Source organism: Paraphaeosphaeria sporulosa (genome assembly GCF_001642045.1).
Source record: "Paraphaeosphaeria sporulosa strain AP3s5-JAC2a unplaced genomic scaffold CC84scaffold_1, whole genome shotgun sequence".
Classification (NCBI taxonomy): domain Eukaryota; kingdom Fungi; phylum Ascomycota; class Dothideomycetes; order Pleosporales; family Didymosphaeriaceae; genus Paraphaeosphaeria; species Paraphaeosphaeria sporulosa.
In genome coordinates this window covers 405,897-423,336 of record NW_017253360.1, presented here as the reverse complement: position 1 = coordinate 423,336, position 17,440 = coordinate 405,897, and the positions used below count along the sequence as shown (strand labels likewise).

Sequence of the window (17,440 nt, the reverse complement as noted above, 5' to 3'; positions counted from 1 at the left end):
CTTTGCGATGCATCTCAGTGGCTTCATCGACGACGACGACTATATTCCGGATGAGGCCGCACCTTCAGCGAGCTATCCAGCCGTCGCACCGCATTGACTTACTACCAGCGCTGCTTCTACGCGTGTCATCGACGAGACAGAGGATATGGACAGCGCTGGTATAGAAGAAACGCGTACCTACCAGGGTCGGCAAGCTAATGCTCTCGAAAAACCGTTCCACGCATTCGACTGTTCGGTCCGTTTCGAGACGTTCCACGCGCCTTACATGGTTTCTTTGGAATGTGGAGACCGCCACTGCCTGGGTTGTCTCAAAGATCTCTTCATATATGCGACACGAGACGAAATGCCCTTCCCGCCGAGACGTTGTCGACAGCCGATCGCTGTGACAGTCGTTGCCAGTGAGGTCACCCGTGCCCAGCTCAATGCCTTCAACTGGCCGAGATGGAGTTCAGGACTGGCAACAAGGCGTACTGCAGCAACCTGACCTGTGCATTATTTATCTCGTCACCGGATGTTATGAAGGGTAAGGCGTTTTGTACACAGTACGGCAGAGAGACATGTGCTATATGCAAAGGAGAATATATGAAGACTCCGATTGTCCTTACGATCCTGATCTGCATGGAACATTAGCGCTGGCAGAACAATAGAACTGGCAGCGGTATTATGCTTGCCGTCAGTAAGCATAGCTCGATGTTGGCTGCAATTATATGACGTGAGAGTTTATTGACTTCCAAGAGCTCGTCTTCGAGGAACTAATGTGAACTTCCAGGTGCAAATGTGGCGCTCAATTTAATTGCGACCCTTGGACCGAGCAAAGGCTCTACACGAGAGCACACGAGGTGATGCGTCGTGACACACCGCTTGCTCTACCGCATATCACCAACCGGCTTTGCGCGAATGCCGAATGTGCATATCTAGCATGGAGTATCAGAGGCCCTATGAACCAGTATGAGCGTGCAAGGCTGCAATGCGACATGTGTCGAAAGGATTTGGCTTCGGGTACGCAATGTGATGCGATGGTATGTCGCGATTGTCGCAGAAATCAGGTAGAAGCGGAACCAGAGCCTCGCCGTTCTAAATCCTCGTCGGAGCCCTACAGATAAGCGAACGAACATTAGATTGGTTCAGTATGGTAGAGACTCTGTAAGGATGTCAACCATTCGATTCTGGACAAGTCTGCTTCGCAATGCACTGGATAAGACTTACAGCCATCGGAGACCAGTCGCAATGTATGTATCTTGTGAGTCGAGCTGCCTGGCTGAACTCTGCATGCAGTGCCTCACCTAATGCCAGGAACGGGTGGAGTTCAGAAGCTACATCATGTTGCCAAAGAGGAAGAATCGGCACTAAGGAGCCAGTTCGTGAAGTTGGAGTACTGGACCCTGACATGACTCGCTCGATCGTCCGTTGCGGGGTTTGCGGGGTGAGGTCTTGAACGCGCAGCCGTGGCTGGATGCCGGGAACCATCTTCCTCATGGCTCGCGGCTGACCTTTCCCGCCTCTTGCAGTGTGATCCAATGCTGGGAGAAGCGTATACAATGCGCCTGCCAGGCACCGTACGCGCCCATCGTTCTCTCTCTGGTTCCAGATTGTCTAGTAATCGCCCATTTCAGCCGCCGTGATGAGTTCCAAAACCATGTTTGCGCAACAGTATGTAAATGGGAACGCGCGCAACACCACATTACTGATTGAGATGCCAGGTATGATGCGCGCGATAACAAGCTTCATCTCAATCAGGTCCCAATACCAGAGCCTCGCGAGCATGAACTGCTTGTTAAAATAAAGAATGCCTCCCTCTGCCACTCCGATGTCATGTTGTTCGAGCCCAACGATCAGGGCCTCATACTGTTGGTCGTCCCCCAGCCTCAATTGAACAGCAGGTTCTCACAACGCAATCAGCGGACAGAACCCCGTTACCATCGGACACGAAGCCACCGGGACAGTTGTGGGCCGTGGATCAGGTGAGGCGGCGAATAAGTTCAAGGATGGGGACAATGTCGGCTTTCTTTGTGCCGTAGAATGCTGCTTTGATTGTGTAAATTGCAGGACTGTTCACAACTCCTGGTGCGTCACGGGTAAAACGAAGATGCAGGGTTTTTCGCTGGACGGGTACTTTCAAGAGTACGCTGTTGTGGATGCACGCGCTGCGATGGTCTTGCCCGAAGGACGTACGTGATCATGATCTCGGGGAGAGGCAAAGGCGCTGCAAGCGAAGCTAAACTACCCGCAGTTGACGTTAACACGGCGGCTCCGCTTTTCTGCGCAGGTGTGACTGCCTTCCATGGAATTCAAGACTGCGAACTCGATCCTGGACAGTGGGTTGCTGTCATAGGATGCGGTGGCCTAGGGCACCTAGGCATCCAGTATGCAAAGTAAGCGGACTGGGCTCTTGTAATTTGACCTGCTAAAAAACCTACAGGGCAATGGGTCTCAAAGTCATCGGACTGGATATCGCTGACCAAGCTCTTGAGGAAGCAAAGACTTGCGGCGCCGACCACGTTTTCAACTCAATCAAGGACAAGGATTGGAAGGACAAGGTTCTGGAAATCACAGGTGGAGGCGTCGACGCGGCAGTAAACTTCACCGCGTCTAAGAAGTCTTACGACGATTGCCCTGCAATCATCAAACCAGGGCAGGGTCTGCTGATGGTTGTGGGCATCCCTCGAGACCCGCTGCAACTCAATGCCTTGGACATTGCTCTCGGTCGATATCGGGTGAAAGGATCCAACAACGGAAGTGAGTGTATTTGGAGCAAGGGCATTGAAAGTCGACTAACACGAAGCAGCCTGTTACAACATGCGTCCGGCTATCGAGTTCAGCGCGAAGCACAACATTCAACCGCACCAGACACTTTTCAAGTTGGAGGAGCTGCCGAAGATGATTGAATTGATGAATTCGCATAAAGCACAGGGCCGTATGGGCGTTGTCTTTGAGGGGAAATGAGCAATTTGTAGAGTGTGCGCGGTGATACCAATGTTGGCGTGCGCGAAGTTTTGTTCGGAACGTTACGAAATGAAAGTTCATCTATATGCACATATGTGCCTACATGATATGGCGGTCTGTGACATGCGCACTGGTGACAGCCCTGGAGTCTGGCGCACAAGGAGCCATACAGGTGGATAGGATCGGCCTCCCACGTGGTGTTGCCGGGGAAACCGCAACCGAGTCCGCTTCCGGCGCAAGCGCCCGCGACTGCATCAACACGACGCGCCCCACCACGCCGCAATCCTGACACGACCTTCACGATAACGACGCGTGCAGGTTGGCCTTTTGGATTTTGTTTGTAATACGCCCATTTTCTTCTTCCTTCTTTCTGATACCCTGCCGGCGCCATGGGCTCCGACGATTTAATCGACTTCGAGGTGATCGAGAACCAAAAGGAGAACATTCAGTCTCTGCCCAGCGGCCGCTCCGCAAAGGCACTCGCACAACTATACACGCCGCCGCTCTCGTCCGCTGCGGGCGCCACGCCGTCACCGTCACAGCTACAAGATGCGCACAGCGAAACGCGTCAAGCGTTCGAGAAGGAGCTCCAGGCAATCGACGAGTCGGACGACCCGCTCGATGTTTACGATCGCTACGTCAAGTGGACACTGGACGCATACCCTTCGGCGCAGAACACGCCACAGTCCCAGCTTTGCCCGCTGCTCGAGCGCGCGACCAAAGCCTTCCAGTCCTCGTCGCATTACCAGAACGACCCCCGCTACCTAAAGATGTGGCTCCACTACATTCGCCTCTTCTCCGATGCGCCACGAGAGACATTTGCCTACCTTGCGCGACACAACATCGGCGATGAGCTCGCCCTATACTATGAAGAGTTCGCAGCTTGGCTTGAGACGGCCGGACGTTGGACGCAGGCCGAGGAGGTGTACAGCATGGGCATTGACAAGGAAGCACGCCCTGTTGAGCGCCTTGTTCGCAAATACGCCGAATTCCAACATCGCTTCGAAAGCCGACCCCAGCAAACCGCCGAGCCCACAAGCCCTGCGCTCCCTGCCGTGCGACCTGCCTTAGCAGCAAAGGTTGACCCTTTCGCAACCGGGCCAATAGACCCGCAAGCACAGTCTCGAGCACAAGTCGGCGGCAGCTCTGCAAGGTCCGGGAAATCGAAGCTCGCTATCTTTTCTGATGGTGACGAGCCACCGAATCCTAGTTCGAGCGGAAGCTCCAAGGGATGGGATAGCATTGGGTCTCTAGCAGACCGAAAGAAGGAAAACACACCCGAGGCACGCTCCTGGGTTGGAGAAACACTGAAGGTAGGAAAGAAAAACACCGGAGTTTCCAAGATGAAGATTTTTAAAGACGAGGTAAGCCACATGAATCCGCCATAACCCTACACATGTTTACAAGCGCAGGACTAACTGGTATGGCTTTTGCCTTTTGTGTACTATAGACTGCACTAGTGAACCTGAACCGTAATTACGAACATGTAATACCTCATCCAGTCCACCTAGAAGCACCGAGCGTGAATCCTAAGACCGGGAGAGCGGAGGTTCCTTTCGCGAACCTTCGACTGATCTACCCTAGAGCTGACGCAGAGTACTCTTTCGAAGAACTGCGAGCACAACATCGTGGTTTGTTGAACATTGATTGGAACGCAGCTCGAAGGCGCGAGAACGACGAGACTAACACCGCAACTCTAGCGGTGGAGGAGATGACGCCTATCCCGCAGGAAATTTCCCCAGCACCCCAGGAACTGGAGCAAGTCAAGGAGCAGGTTCTCATCCCTATAGAACCTGAAGCAGTGACCGAATCCGTGGCCTCGCCATTGGCAGATGGAGACGAGCGCCTTGGCGCCAGACCTCAGATCCATGCAGTTGCGGCGCCGGTATCATTGGTGGATGACGATCAGACCATCAAGGCTAACACGAAACTTCTAATACACATCGACAACGAAATGCCATCGTCATTGCTGGATCAGGTAGAGACTACCAAAGCCAACACGAAGCTTCTAATACATGTCGACAATGAAGAGCCAGCGCCATCTCTGGAAGAGCCTCCGACTAAGATTAGCGAAAAACTTCTTATTCATGTTGATGATGAAGACCCAGCGTCAGTGCCGGAAGAAAACCAGGCCATCGAGGTCATCACCAACCTTGTTGTCCATGTCGATAGTGAAGTACCGCCGCAGTCAGCGTCGCTTGAGCAGAAGGTCCAAAAAAGGGCCAACAAGGCATTTGCCGTTCTTGCGGACGAGGAGCCAAAGCCACAAATCAATCCATTGGCAGAACAAATACCTACGAGAGGGCCCTTCAAGACCCAGACTGTGCCTCTGAAAGGATTCGACGACGAGGGAAACTTCAATGATGAAAACACACCTCCCTCGCAACTGGAAGTTGAGAAGGCGAAGGCAACCAAGAAGGCTAGACGGGAAGAACGTTCTAATCGAACCCGAAAGATCAAGGTGATGGAGGTGAAGGAAATTCGAAACGAGACGCAGACCAGTGAGTAATCAGTCTAGGATGGCTATTATACTTCGTGATACTAATGTGACGAAGTTCAAACGAATCTGGATTCTCCGACAGGCCGTAAAATTCGACGAAAGAAATTGGGTAAAGAAGCAACGATGACTGTCCATACGAAAGAGGCTATGGATGAAATCTACGACATATTCAATGAACCGTTGAAGGAGGCCACGGAGGAAATGGAGAGTGAAGAAGGGACGACTGACGGCGATGATGAAGATGACTACACCAGTGGTGGTGAAAGTACAGGGACGGGCCACCTCTCTGGCGCCACAAGCGAGTTCGGAGACGAGACCACCGCTGCCGACTTCACGCTCGGTACGACAATTGGTGATTACGAGGTGGAAGAAAGCGACGTGGACGAAACCGATACTAAAAGCGTATCGGCATGGTCCGATTTTACTGAGAGCAAACTCGTACCCAAGGATCACAAAGGCTCTGGATCAGAAGACGAAAGCGAAGGTTCAGAAGATACCTCTTTCAGTGAAATCTCACACTCGCACGACCACACCGGCCACACTGACGAGCAATCTGAAGATCTTGTTACGCCTACGTCTCCAGAGCTGCCCTCGCACTCCTTACCGACACGTTACGTTCCTGTACCCCCCGACAGCTACGATGTGCCTACAGGGCCATATCGTGACCCTGCCCTTGCTGCCAACAATCGCCTGCCCTTCATGACGCCGATCGTAGAGAAGACCGAATCATCACTAGGGATCGCAACAGCTCATGCTCAAAAGGACTATTTCGCGGCAAAAACGCCTTCACGTTCTAAAGGGACCCCAGCAATCATCGAAGACGACGACGAACCTTGGAGTAGCCCTTTCCATGGAGGGCTCGCCCCTTCTGTGGATGGCGCAGGAAAAGTGACGAAGCTAGCCCTGTGCGAAGCGAAACCAGCGAAGGACGTCGGCATCAAAGATACGAAGTCGAAAGGTCCAATAATCCACGATGCGCAGTGCAACCCTGTTGATGAAATGATACGAGAGACCATCCTCCGAGAAATACAACCCCCGCTAGACTCATATGATGGCTACTTTGCGGATACAGAGTGCGCTTACGGCAAAGGTGCAGACATACGCAAGTACACGAAAGCTGTGAAAGCTGCATCAAAACTGAATAGCCGAGCCTCTGGTGATAAGACGACGACAAGTCTGACCGTACCTCCGACTCTTCGCTTCCCGGGCAGTGAGAGGATGTACACCGTGAAGAAGGAACTCGGTAAAGGCGCTTTTGCCCCGGTTTATCTAGCCGAAAGTACTTGTATCGAAGATGAACAGGACGAGGACGGGCCTATAAAGATGGGTAAAGGCGATTTTGGTGTCAGACGTCACACTTTGGAAGCACTCAAGATGGAGGAGCCACCCTCGCCATGGGAGTTCTATATCATGCGGCAAGCCAAGAGGCGTTTAGGCGTTTCTCGCGCGGCAGAGTCGGTGATCCACGCATACGAGATGCATCTATTCAAGGACGAGTGCTATTTGGTTGAGGAATTCAGAGACCAAGGCACACTGCTTGACCTAGTCAATGTTGCCCGTGCGGACAACGGTGTCATGGACGAGCAGCTTGCGATGTTTTTTACCGTCGAGCTCTTCCGCACGGTCGAGGCACTACATTCCAAGGGTCTGATTCACGGTGACTTGAAGGCTGACAACATCCTCGTACGCTTTGACGCATTATCAAAAGACGAGCTGTGGGATTCCCAGTATAAGCGCGACGGTAGGGACGGTTGGGCATCCAAGGGCATCACTCTAATCGATTTTGGCCGTGGTATCGATATGAAGGTGTTCAAGCCGGATGTGCAGTTCATCGCCGACTGGCCTACTACCGAAGCTGACTGCGCCGAGATGCGCGAATTAAGGCCGTGGACGTACCAGATTGACTATCATGGCCTTGCAGGCATCATTCACAACCTGCTCTTTGGCAAGTACATCTCCACCGTAGCTGAAAGAGCGGCCACGCTTGGTGCTGGCGCAACGAAGACTTACCGAATCAAAGAGAGTCTCAAAAGGTACTGGCAGACAGAGATATGGCAGGAGGCTCTCGATCTGTTGCTGAACCCGTTGATGCATTTGGAAATTGAAGAGGACCGGAAAATGCCGGTCTCTAGAGGAATGAGAGACGTGAGAGAGAAGATGGAGGTCTGGTTGGAAGCGAACTGCGAGAAAGGGGTGGGCTTGAAGGCATTGGTTAGGAGGATGGAGGAGGCCGTCAAGAAGAGGTAGCTGGTTCACGTTGGCTGCAGTGGATTAGTGGCGTACAGGATGCACTGCTTGGACTTTGGGACGACGTTACGACCTTTCACAATACCATATTAGTACCTTTCCAGAATGAAGCCGGGGTTGTTATGTCAGTAAACCCAAGGCAAATAGTGATGACGAAGGTTGGAACGCCTAGTGGAATAGTCTCGCGGCCTGGCTGGTGGGGCAGCCCGCGCACGGACACAACAACGCTACTGCCTTGAGCTCGGTCGGAGCAGCACTGGAGAGCTCCATAAGTGAACCCATTCACCTGCTTTACTGAAACCTCGACGACAATAATCCCCCTTCGCTTTGAGCAACCCGAACTTGAACGCTCTGTTCCCCGTCGATTCTCTAAGGCGAACTGCTCGCATCTTTTGGCTCCACCACTTGGGCAGGTGCGACCGCGCCTTATAACGCCCCGCGTTTCTCAACGCTCGCGCACTCTACCACTGCACACAGCAGCTGTGGAATCACTCGCCGCAACATGTCTGCAGAAACAATCACCTCGCTTCTGAGCTTCCAGCCAGATGCCCCAGAGCTACAGCAGAAGCGCGAATACGACAAAGAAGCCCGCGAGTTCACCAAACTAGTCAATGGGTTGACTCCGGCCACCTTTCTCAAGGGAGCAGACTCTCCCCAAGACCCTCTGAACGTGTGTATCATACCAGCTATGCTTCTGAGTATACCCGCCTAAGTAGTCTAGGTGCTTGAACCCGCAACCAACTCAATCGCTTACGCCTTTACCCTCCGCCACCGCATCGAAGCGGCCAACAAGAAGAGCGTCGACCAACTCCGACCAGGAGCCTCGCTGTGGAACAAGCTAGTGCTGTTTCTAGAGTCGTTCGATCCTGTTCAGATGCGCTACGCCGGAGAACAATGGAGGAAGTTGGTGGAATATGTCGAGCTGATTGCGCGAAACGAAGGAGCGGTACGTTGGAGATGCTGAGGCCTAGGCAAGTCGCCGTTGCTAACGCATTGCAGCCTGCACTTGCTATCGCTCCCATACGCTCGGCAATGTTCCGCCTCGACCCCACCACCGGTACCTTTACTTCGACGCACCTCCGCTTCATTCAGCTATGCATGGAGACTAGGTCCTACAAGGCTGCCCTGCCTGTTCTCGACAATTACATACACAGCCTCCCCACCGTCATCGCGAAGGAGACGTTGGAAGACCTAGAGTACTCGGTAATGGCTGCGGACAGCGTCGCGAGCGGAGAGTTCATAAACTTAAAATCAGGTCACACAGCTAAGATTAGCTTAACGGATCTGCAAGAGTACTATGTCCTAGGAGCAATGGCGTATCTTGGAGAGAGGCGGGTCTATGATGCTCTATATTTCTTGGAGCACGTGCTTGTGACACCGACGAATAACGCGCTGAATGGGTTGATGCTCGAAGCATACAAAAAGTGGGTATTGATTAGCTGTTTGGCGGACCGGTCGGTAAGTTTCTACGCTGCGACCCCGACATGAGTCATGGTGGGTTCGATTGGGGAGTACTCAACTGACAAATGGTAGCACAAGACGCCCCCGCGGACAATGAGCAGCACCGCGGTGAAGAATTGCAGGAACGCTGCCAAAGCGTACGAGGCGCTTGCGGAAGCTTTCCAGCAGGTGAACAACCTGCCCAAACTCAAAGCACAAGTCAATGCAGGCAGGGACATCTGGGCCGAAGTAAGTCAAATCCATACGAAACACCTGGCGCTCAATGTCCATCCCCCGATCCGGGACTCCACATGAAACACGTTTGGTACGTTTCAACGCATGGCGCTTACACAACTTGTAGGACGGGAACACAGGTCTAGTCGAGGAGCTCTTGGAACACCAGAATCGAGCCTATCTGTCACGCCTATCACGAACGTACTCGGCCATTCCTGTCTCAAACATTGCCCGCAACGTGGGCAGCAGCGCAGACCAAGTGACGACGTTTGTGGACTCGCTGATTCGACAGGGTCTCCTAAACGCCCAACTTGAGGCGAACGACAAGTCAGGAGCAGGCGCCGTGTTGCGTTTCTACCTCGACCCGACCCAGGGACCCCTTGCCAAGACGGAGAAGCAGCAGCAGCAGGCGCTGTTTGAGCAGACGCAGCGGACGAATGCGCTGGCGGAGCAGGTGAGGGACGCGGACTACCGTCTAAGCATTACCAAGGAGTACGTGGAGTACCTCAAGCGACAGAAGAAGAAGAATGGGGCAGGGGCAGGCGGAGGTGCAGGAGTGGACGCGATGGACATGGGTTTTGAAGATGGCGACCTGGACGAGGATATCATGGGTGACCTGCGCTGAGGGTCGAGGAGACGCTAGGGCGTTCAGATATGTTCACACGTGTACAGTGGCTGCAAACCGATCACCGTGACAGATGCAGGTCGTCTCGGGGTAGGCAGTCAGACGGGCTATGACGCAACAACGGTAATGAATGAAACACGACTAGATGGGGTTTCTCGGGGCCACGATGGATGGGAGTGGGGCCTCGAGCTGGAAGACAAGGTTGACGGAGTGCAGCCACGTAGATAGGTGGACGAGAGGCGCAGATGGCCACGCAACGACCAGTTAGCGACCCCAAGTGGCTGATGTGATATGATGTGACGTGACGGAAACGCGTGTCGATTGTTGTTTCTGTGCCGTTTTCGCGACGCGGAAGCGCAGGATCGGCTGTATCAGATGCAGGTGGTGGATAGCGTGAGATGAGGACTCGGATGGGCATACATGGGCAGGGTGCTGCGCTGTAGCGTGCCCGAGTCCGACGCAACACGTCTCTCTCCATCGCGATAATAGATTTCAGGCGTCCGGGTCCCGCAGAGCAGCGGACGGAAAGCCTGCTGCTGCCACATCCGCTGCGAAAAAACGGGCACCCGCTGTCGCGCCTGCCAACCGGTCCGCCTCGCCCTGGCTCACCAATTCCCGCGTCGTGCTGCACCCGAGATCCGGAATTGCAGGTGGAGCCGCCTCAAGTTGAAGAGTGGAAGACCAAGGACTCGAAGATCAAGACGGGACGACTGGAGACGGGAGACGAGGACACAGGACGCGCAGCGCGACGACACGAGAGCACAGCGCGGCAGCACCGAACGCGCATCGCACCCGCGGCAGTGGATCTCGTCGGCGAGCGCGCGGGCGGCAGTCGCACGCGTCGTCCAGGGGCACCTCGGGGCACCTTTTGGGCTCCCTGAGCACTTGGCGGCGGTGCGCTACGCTGCGAGCCCCTGTCTCCCCCGAGCGCCAGTGTGAACAGCTTCAGCCTCGCGATACACAGCAGCTCGCTCTGGCAGCACAGCAGCGCCCTCGCCTCTGCGCCCGCTGCTCCGCTGCATCTCAGTGTGCGTTCCTGCGCACGCCGCCATGCGGGAGGACCGCGTGCATAAACGTGCATGATTCGGGAACGGCCACTTTGAGACAGCCTACGGCTCCCAGCAGCCAGCCTCGCCGGCCATGAACGTCTTCGCGGCCGCAGACGTCGCAGCGCCCCGCCGCCGCCCCTCGCGCAGCAACTCTCTCTCGTCGACGTCGACAGTCACGGTCAAGAGGACCGCCTCGTTCAAGGACCCCGTCGTGGATCCGCCGCAACCCCACCGCTCGTCCACACCGCCTGGAGCCAGACGCCGCAGTAGCGCTGCCGCCGGCGCTGGCGACGCCTTAGGAGTCTTCAGGGACGACATTGCCAATCTCAATCTCTGGGACAAGCCCGCCGCGAGCCTGCACCCGCTGCCCCAGCCCAGCTTCTCGCGCCATCTGCAGTCGCAGTCGCTCTCCCTGCCCCTCGTCAATGGCGCCGCTGCCCACCCGCACGCCCACCGACGCCCCGACCCATCGCCCACTCGCACTCGCACGCCCACCGCCGCCCACCACCACCAGCGCTCGCCCGCCTCGAGTCCCCGCCGCTCCCAGCGCCCGCGCTCGCCCATCCACAACCCCCCGCCCCCGCCCGCACGCCCTCCGCAGATCCCCGTGCTGCCTGCCCTCCTCCCCGCTACCGTCTACGACCCCAACAGCCCGCACACGGGCTCCTCGAGCGACCTCCCTTCCACCGCCGGGCTCCTCACACCCACCACGTACTCGCAGGCTCCCACCGACTACTTCGCCGCGAAGCCCCGACCGCCCCCGGCCCAACGCCCGCCCTCCCGCACCAAGGCCGACAGGATACTAGGCAGGTCGCCGCTGGGGTCCCCGCCCGTCGGTGTGCTCGAGTCTGAGGCCAGATACAGGGCGAGTCCGGGTGCTTCTCGGCCATTGGCGGCCGGTCGTCCCTCGACGGGGACCGCAAGGGAGGCCCCGCCAAAGCCAGCGCAGAGCGCCGCGCACGAAAGATCATTCTCGAAAGAGCAGGACTACCGAGATCGGAGTGGAAGCAACGCGAGCAGCCGCCTAGACGACGGCGTTCAGGGCACCCCTCCGCGCACCAGGGAGCGGAGGGAGAAGGACAAAAAGACCATGCTTTCTCGCGCTTTGCAGAAGGCGAATACTGCAGTCTTGCTGGACAATGCGCAAAACTTCGAGGGTGCGATGGAGGCGTACGGGGATGCGTGCAAGCTGCTGCAACAAGTCATGATACGGAGTTCAGGAGAAGAGGACAAACGGAAACTGGACGCAATCGTGAGTTGAAACTCGAGATGCTTCTTCCCTCCAGGTACTGAACGCTAACCTTCTGCAGCGTGTGACTTATACAAATCGCATTGAGGAGCTACGAAGACTTGATCCGGGCTATCACTCCTCGACTGGTAAATCGCTACCCGCGCGACCCATGAGCAATGAATCGCTTGAAGCAGGACGATCAATGCTGTTTGGAGACGACGACGAAGAACCCGTCATTGAAACTGCCAAGATCAGCAGGATTGTCGACGACCGGCCTGTGGACGATGATGATGTACATGTAAGATCTGACTCAAGATCACGAAATCCCCAGCACCTGCCTCTGAGATCGGTGCAACCAGGTGGGCAGAGAGAATCTGTAATATCTACTGCGATTCGTGATGTGCAGACAGGCATGGCGAGCCCACCCCAGTTCCATTTGCAACCTCCACCCGGTCGACTTGCTGGCAATTCCGCAGGGTTAGAAGCACCCGGATTAGAGTCTCCCATGGACCGAAGTTACATGCCTCCGCCTTTGTCTCCACGCCGGCCAATATCGCCACTTCCTTCTTCGAAACCAGACGCCGATCCAAGCTCGCGAGACAGGCTGGAAGAACCTACGCGAGCAGGGCACCAGCGAGTCAACAGCACCGAGTCGATATCATGGCTTGACACGATCGACGAGTCTGGCGGCTCTTCCTGTTCATCATCCGTACATTCGCTTTCCCCACGCGGGCTGCGCCGGAAGCATATTCGAAATGGCAGCGGCGCAACAGAAGCCGAATTTGATGCTGCACTCGATGCAGCCGTGGAAGCTGCATATGATGAAGGCTATGAACCTTACGAAGATGGAATGCCGGACTCTGCTGAGCTGAGGGCAAACAGATTAAGGAATGTAGAGCTAGCTAAAGAGCGAGTACGAGAAGCAGAAAGAGAAGAGGCTATCGCGGCCGCAAAGTATCGCTACAAGGAAACGCAATTGCGAAACGAACCATTACCACACGTCAGAGAGAGCGCGGAGCTCAATTTCCACGATGAAGCTGAAGAAGAGGAACGATTGCTGGATGAGATCACAAGGGAATACATGCTGGACGGATTTGATTTTGACCTCCAAACAAAGTCGTCATTGCCGCGGCAATCAGACTCCAGTGGCTTCTCGGGTAGCACGTACAACAGTTCGGTATCGTCGCACAGGACAACGGGTGGAACGTCACTATCGACCGTTGCGGAAGTCTTGCAGCCAACGAAGCCCAAAGCGCCCATAAGTTCTCCGCCACCGGTTTCCGCATCATCTGGTACCTTGGCGTCGGTATCGGAGTCTCGAACGTCGGACGGGAACGACGCTTCTGAAACGACACCAAAGGCCCAAATCGTCACCAAAGACGCGGCGTCGGTACGCAGTCGGAGGCTATCTGGGCAAAACCTCAAGTCGCTGAAGATTGAAACCTCATTACCACCAGTCCCTCCAGCGCCGCACACGGACAAGGCGTCTCATGTGGAGAGAGAAGCGCGACCTGAAGTTCCGCCACTGCCTAAATCTGCGGCTGCTGCTACGTTCAGCAGTGCCCAGCCCTTGGTCGATGCGACTTTCAAAATTCCCACGATTCCGCAATCACATCCCCAGACCGGACTTAACGCACCCTCGCCACAGACTCTTGGCCCCAGCTCGGCAGACACTGCTTTCGCCGTATCACCAGCCACATTAGCACTCAATAATGCCATGTCGAACGACAGTCTTCCCGCTCCTGCGTCTCCGAAGGCTGGCAAGGGTTCTTCGATAGGGATCAGGAAGAACAAGTCCTCTCTTAGCTTGAAGCAACGTAATCTTTCGGTATCAAGCCCAGATGGCTCAGATGGATCAGTCGCGACACCAATGAGCGCTACGTTCAATTTCAGTGGTCGCAAGGCAAGCATTGCGCCAATACCTACGCCTACACCGAGTGTGCCAACCTTCAACGTCGATGGCCTGCCGAGCGGGGGTATGCATCTCTTCGAAAGCGATATTCACTCACCTTACTCCCCTGGCTCGCCTAGCGGTGCCGTAGCGAATGCGCCAATTCCACTCGAGCCGTGCCCGGAGTCATATCTCCTTCGACCTTTCTGGCTAATGCGATGTTTCTACCAGACCATCGTGCACCCGCGCGGCGGATATCTTTCAACGAAGCTATTTATTCCTCGCGACGTATGGCGGGTCAAAGGTGTCAAACTAAAGAACGTGGACGACAAGATTGCCAACTGTGATCTGCTTACCGCCGCGCTGCAGAGACTGTCAACCGTAGACACACTCGATGCCGACGCCGTTCTGGAAGAAATGCAAGCATTCGAGGTAGTCCTGGACCAAGTACAAACACAGTTGGCGAAGAAGCTCGGCAACGAAGTAGGCATGCAAGGCGTGTCAGTGCTTTTCAAAGATGCCTACACGGTAGGAGTAGGATCGGCTGCCGACGGCAACTCTGAGAAGGGTTCACATGGATCTCAAGACCATGCCCCAAAGAGTGGCATGTCGCAGAGCAAGTCGTACCTCACGTCGTGGCGTAAATTGCGATCGAAGAATTCCGCCGTGGGCTTGAGCAACATGGCAGGAGCAAAGAGCGCGGCGCCAGAAGTCTCTAAGGACTCGCTGACCATGGCCACGCTGCCCATGACAAACTTACCGAATATCAGATTCGCGAAACGTGACGTCTCGAATGTAGCGTTTGAGGGCCCGAACGGTGGATACATGAGCAGCTTAGCGAAGCTGTTTGATTCAGTTCAGATACTGGGTAAGCTCTCCACACCCTCCGACCTTCACCACCGGTCTACGCTGACACATGTACTAGATCAAATCGCTCGCCAAGTCGAAGACCCCGGCCTCAAACATTCGTCGCCCACGCATGTCGGCCTCGAACTCTGCGCCCGTCACGCCGCCGAGTTCTTCGGCTTTTATATCTGCCGCTTCGTGCTCGCGGATATGACGCTCATGCTCGACAAGTTCATCAAGAGGGGAAGCGAGTGGGTGCTCGTATGAGGAGCACATGCAATAGCATCGTCCTATCGCATACACATGCACCCAACATACAAAATACACTACTACACGCTGTAATGAATGAAGAGGATAGTATTAGGACCCCATCCACCTACGCACGGGATGGGCTCTGAACATCACTATCTTTCATTGTCGCCGTGCTTTATTCCTACTGGTCTGTAGAGGGGATCTGCCTACGAGCGGGGAAGGGAACTGCAGGGATGCGCAAGCAACGGAGGAGCACTGCATGATTACTGCATGGTATGCGCGGCATCGGCATTGGCATTCGATTCGACTTGCGCTTTTTACGAGTCATGGTTCTACTTTCCCCATCCTAACTTTCCTGTTTCTTTCGCACTTTACATGTCCGTTGTTGATTTTCTGCCTTTTCTTTATGCAAGTCAAGATATCCCCCCCGATCCACTATCTGCTTCTAACTTGTTTCTCATCACACTTGTACTAGTCGCTCGTCTTTGCCCCGTCTGTCACTACTAGACCTGTAGATACGGATCGATCTGCGAGAGAGATAACGAGGAAAGGAAGGAGGGCTTTGTATGTATGTATGTCGGCATGCGTGTGTTTATGTATGCATGGGGAGGCGACTCGGAGGCGCCTGTGCAATGCAAGAGCATGCTATTCTACAAGCTCAACATCTTCTATTAATCTGTGACGTACACATCAAGCGTTACCTGGTTGTATACTGACAGGAGAAAGGCGCGAGATGTATTTGTGGGATGTCAGCTAATCAAGGATGCTCAACACTGAACAAGTTTTCGTCCCCATGCCGTCACGCGACGAAACGCCTCGCAATCTTTTCGATGCGCCACTCGCTCCACGTTGCCTCCACGGTTGACGCCTTAGACGAGTCATCATTCTCAACCTTGGCCTGCCTCGGCACGGCGCCACTACCCCTTCCCCACAAGTCCTTGTGCGTGTAGAACTGTCCGTCAGGCAGTGGCGGTCTCTTCACCTCCACCTCTCCGCGCTTCTTCTTCGTGCCCGCAGCGCCTGGTAAATTGAGGACCCGGCTCCAAGCCACCTGCGCTGACTCTAGGCTGCTAGATGCGCGAATCGTTCTGAGGATGCTCGTACTGTTGAGCAAGTCGCCTTCCAGCATGGACGTGGAGAACTGAGTGATCGCCTCCTGAAGCGCACCGATGGCTTCAGAGACTGGACTGTTCAATTCCTTGTGCCAGGCGCGGCCAAGGTCGACGAGGGCGTTCGAGAGACTGGGGATGCTCGAGACATAATCGACGTAGGGTGCATCGAGTGAGATGTTGGATGATGGTGGCGGTGTGGGGGTGGACGCTTGACGGATTTCCGTCGGCGTTGGGTTCGCCGTGTTGTTGAGTGCGGTAGTGTTGTCCGGGATTGTTGTCCATGCGGTCTGGTGGGTGTTAGTAGGAGACACAGGGTAGACTTGGCAAGAGGGAAGGAAGCAAACGTACCCTGTCGACATTGAGAAGATACTTCGCTCTCAGTATTGTGGTGCTGATATTCGCAATCAGGTCCGCTGTTCCCTGTTCCTTCATCAGCATTCACCACCCTTAGCCCTAGTACATGACCTACCAATGAGCCTGCCGGACTTGCAGGGCTAAAAAACCCCCAGCTGGAGTTGTTGGGCGCGGCATCGATTGTCGCTGCTGTCGCGTCGATGACTGTCTTTAGGTCTACCAGATCCTGTACGGCGTGCGGGAAAGCGGTAGGAAGTAAGATGACACCGGTGAACATCATTGATTTGAGCGCCGTCAGCAGACGAGAAGACATAATAGGTGTGTTTGGTTAGGGTATGCGGGCTTTGGGATACTAGCGGTGGGACGGGATGCGTTGCAGGCTGCTGTGGAAGAGGGTGAAAGATGGACAAGCACGCGAGCGATATTTAGGCGGTGCACCAATTCCGAGGGATTGGCAGGGAAGGCTGAAAGTGAATGCCTTTTTTTCCCTGGCTGGCTCCTTCCAACTGGGCTTTGGCAGGTACAACTTCTGCGTCTGGTTTCTCTATTCATACTGATGCAGATGTCTATCAAGGTTCCTACTGAAGCAACAACATCAATTGCGTCGTCAGAGAGCCATTTGCGTGCACGGCATAACTCAGTTAGCGACATAAGGTTTAGCTGGAGTGTATGTACTGATTGGGTAGAGCGTGTCGCATGCTCCTGCATGGCATGAG

The 17,440-nt window shown here is 54.9% G+C and overlaps 5 protein-coding genes across 5 annotated transcripts; 4 read left to right on the top strand and 1 right to left on the bottom strand.

The window, feature by feature from the left end:
* Positions 1-1,366: 1,366 nt before the first annotated feature.
* CC84DRAFT_1106639 (uncharacterized protein) lies at positions 1,367-3,010 on the top strand. Its single transcript, XM_018175151.1, has 6 exons — positions 1,367-1,650; positions 1,701-1,847; positions 1,900-2,168; positions 2,231-2,372; positions 2,420-2,736; positions 2,786-3,010. The coding sequence occupies exons 1-6, from the start codon at positions 1,622-1,624 to the stop codon at positions 2,941-2,943; spliced, it is 1,062 nt and encodes a 353-aa protein (XP_018041640.1). The 5' UTR covers positions 1,367-1,621; the 3' UTR covers positions 2,944-3,010.
* A 223-nt stretch (positions 3,011-3,233) lies between these two features.
* Positions 3,234-7,751, top strand: CC84DRAFT_1132919 (uncharacterized protein). The gene is made up of 3 exons (XM_018175953.1): positions 3,234-4,307; positions 4,394-5,444; positions 5,499-7,751. Exons 1-3 carry the CDS (start codon positions 3,333-3,335, stop codon positions 7,688-7,690), a joined length of 4,218 nt encoding a protein of 1,405 aa, XP_018041639.1. The 5' UTR covers positions 3,234-3,332; the 3' UTR covers positions 7,691-7,751.
* Positions 7,752-7,960: 209 nt separating this feature from the next.
* CC84DRAFT_1158838 (uncharacterized protein) lies at positions 7,961-10,261 on the top strand. Its single transcript, XM_018177080.1, has 5 exons — positions 7,961-8,360; positions 8,412-8,636; positions 8,690-9,148; positions 9,224-9,379; positions 9,492-10,261. The coding sequence occupies exons 1-5, from the start codon at positions 8,193-8,195 to the stop codon at positions 9,987-9,989; spliced, it is 1,506 nt and encodes a 501-aa protein (XP_018041638.1). The 5' UTR covers positions 7,961-8,192; the 3' UTR covers positions 9,990-10,261.
* A 537-nt stretch (positions 10,262-10,798) lies between these two features.
* CC84DRAFT_7207 (uncharacterized protein) lies at positions 10,799-15,401 on the top strand. Its single transcript, XM_018187156.1, has 3 exons — positions 10,799-12,290; positions 12,349-15,028; positions 15,086-15,401. The coding sequence occupies exons 1-3, from the start codon at positions 11,130-11,132 to the stop codon at positions 15,271-15,273; spliced, it is 4,029 nt and encodes a 1,342-aa protein (XP_018041637.1). The 5' UTR covers positions 10,799-11,129; the 3' UTR covers positions 15,274-15,401.
* Positions 15,402-16,055: 654 nt separating this feature from the next.
* CC84DRAFT_1253768 (uncharacterized protein) lies at positions 16,056-17,037 on the bottom strand (the record flags this gene model as incomplete). Its single annotated transcript, XM_018184401.1, has 3 exons — positions 16,056-16,657; positions 16,719-16,790; positions 16,840-17,037. 3 exons carry the CDS (start codon positions 17,035-17,037, stop codon positions 16,058-16,060), a joined length of 870 nt encoding a protein of 289 aa, XP_018041636.1.
* Positions 17,038-17,440: the final 403 nt, after the last annotated feature.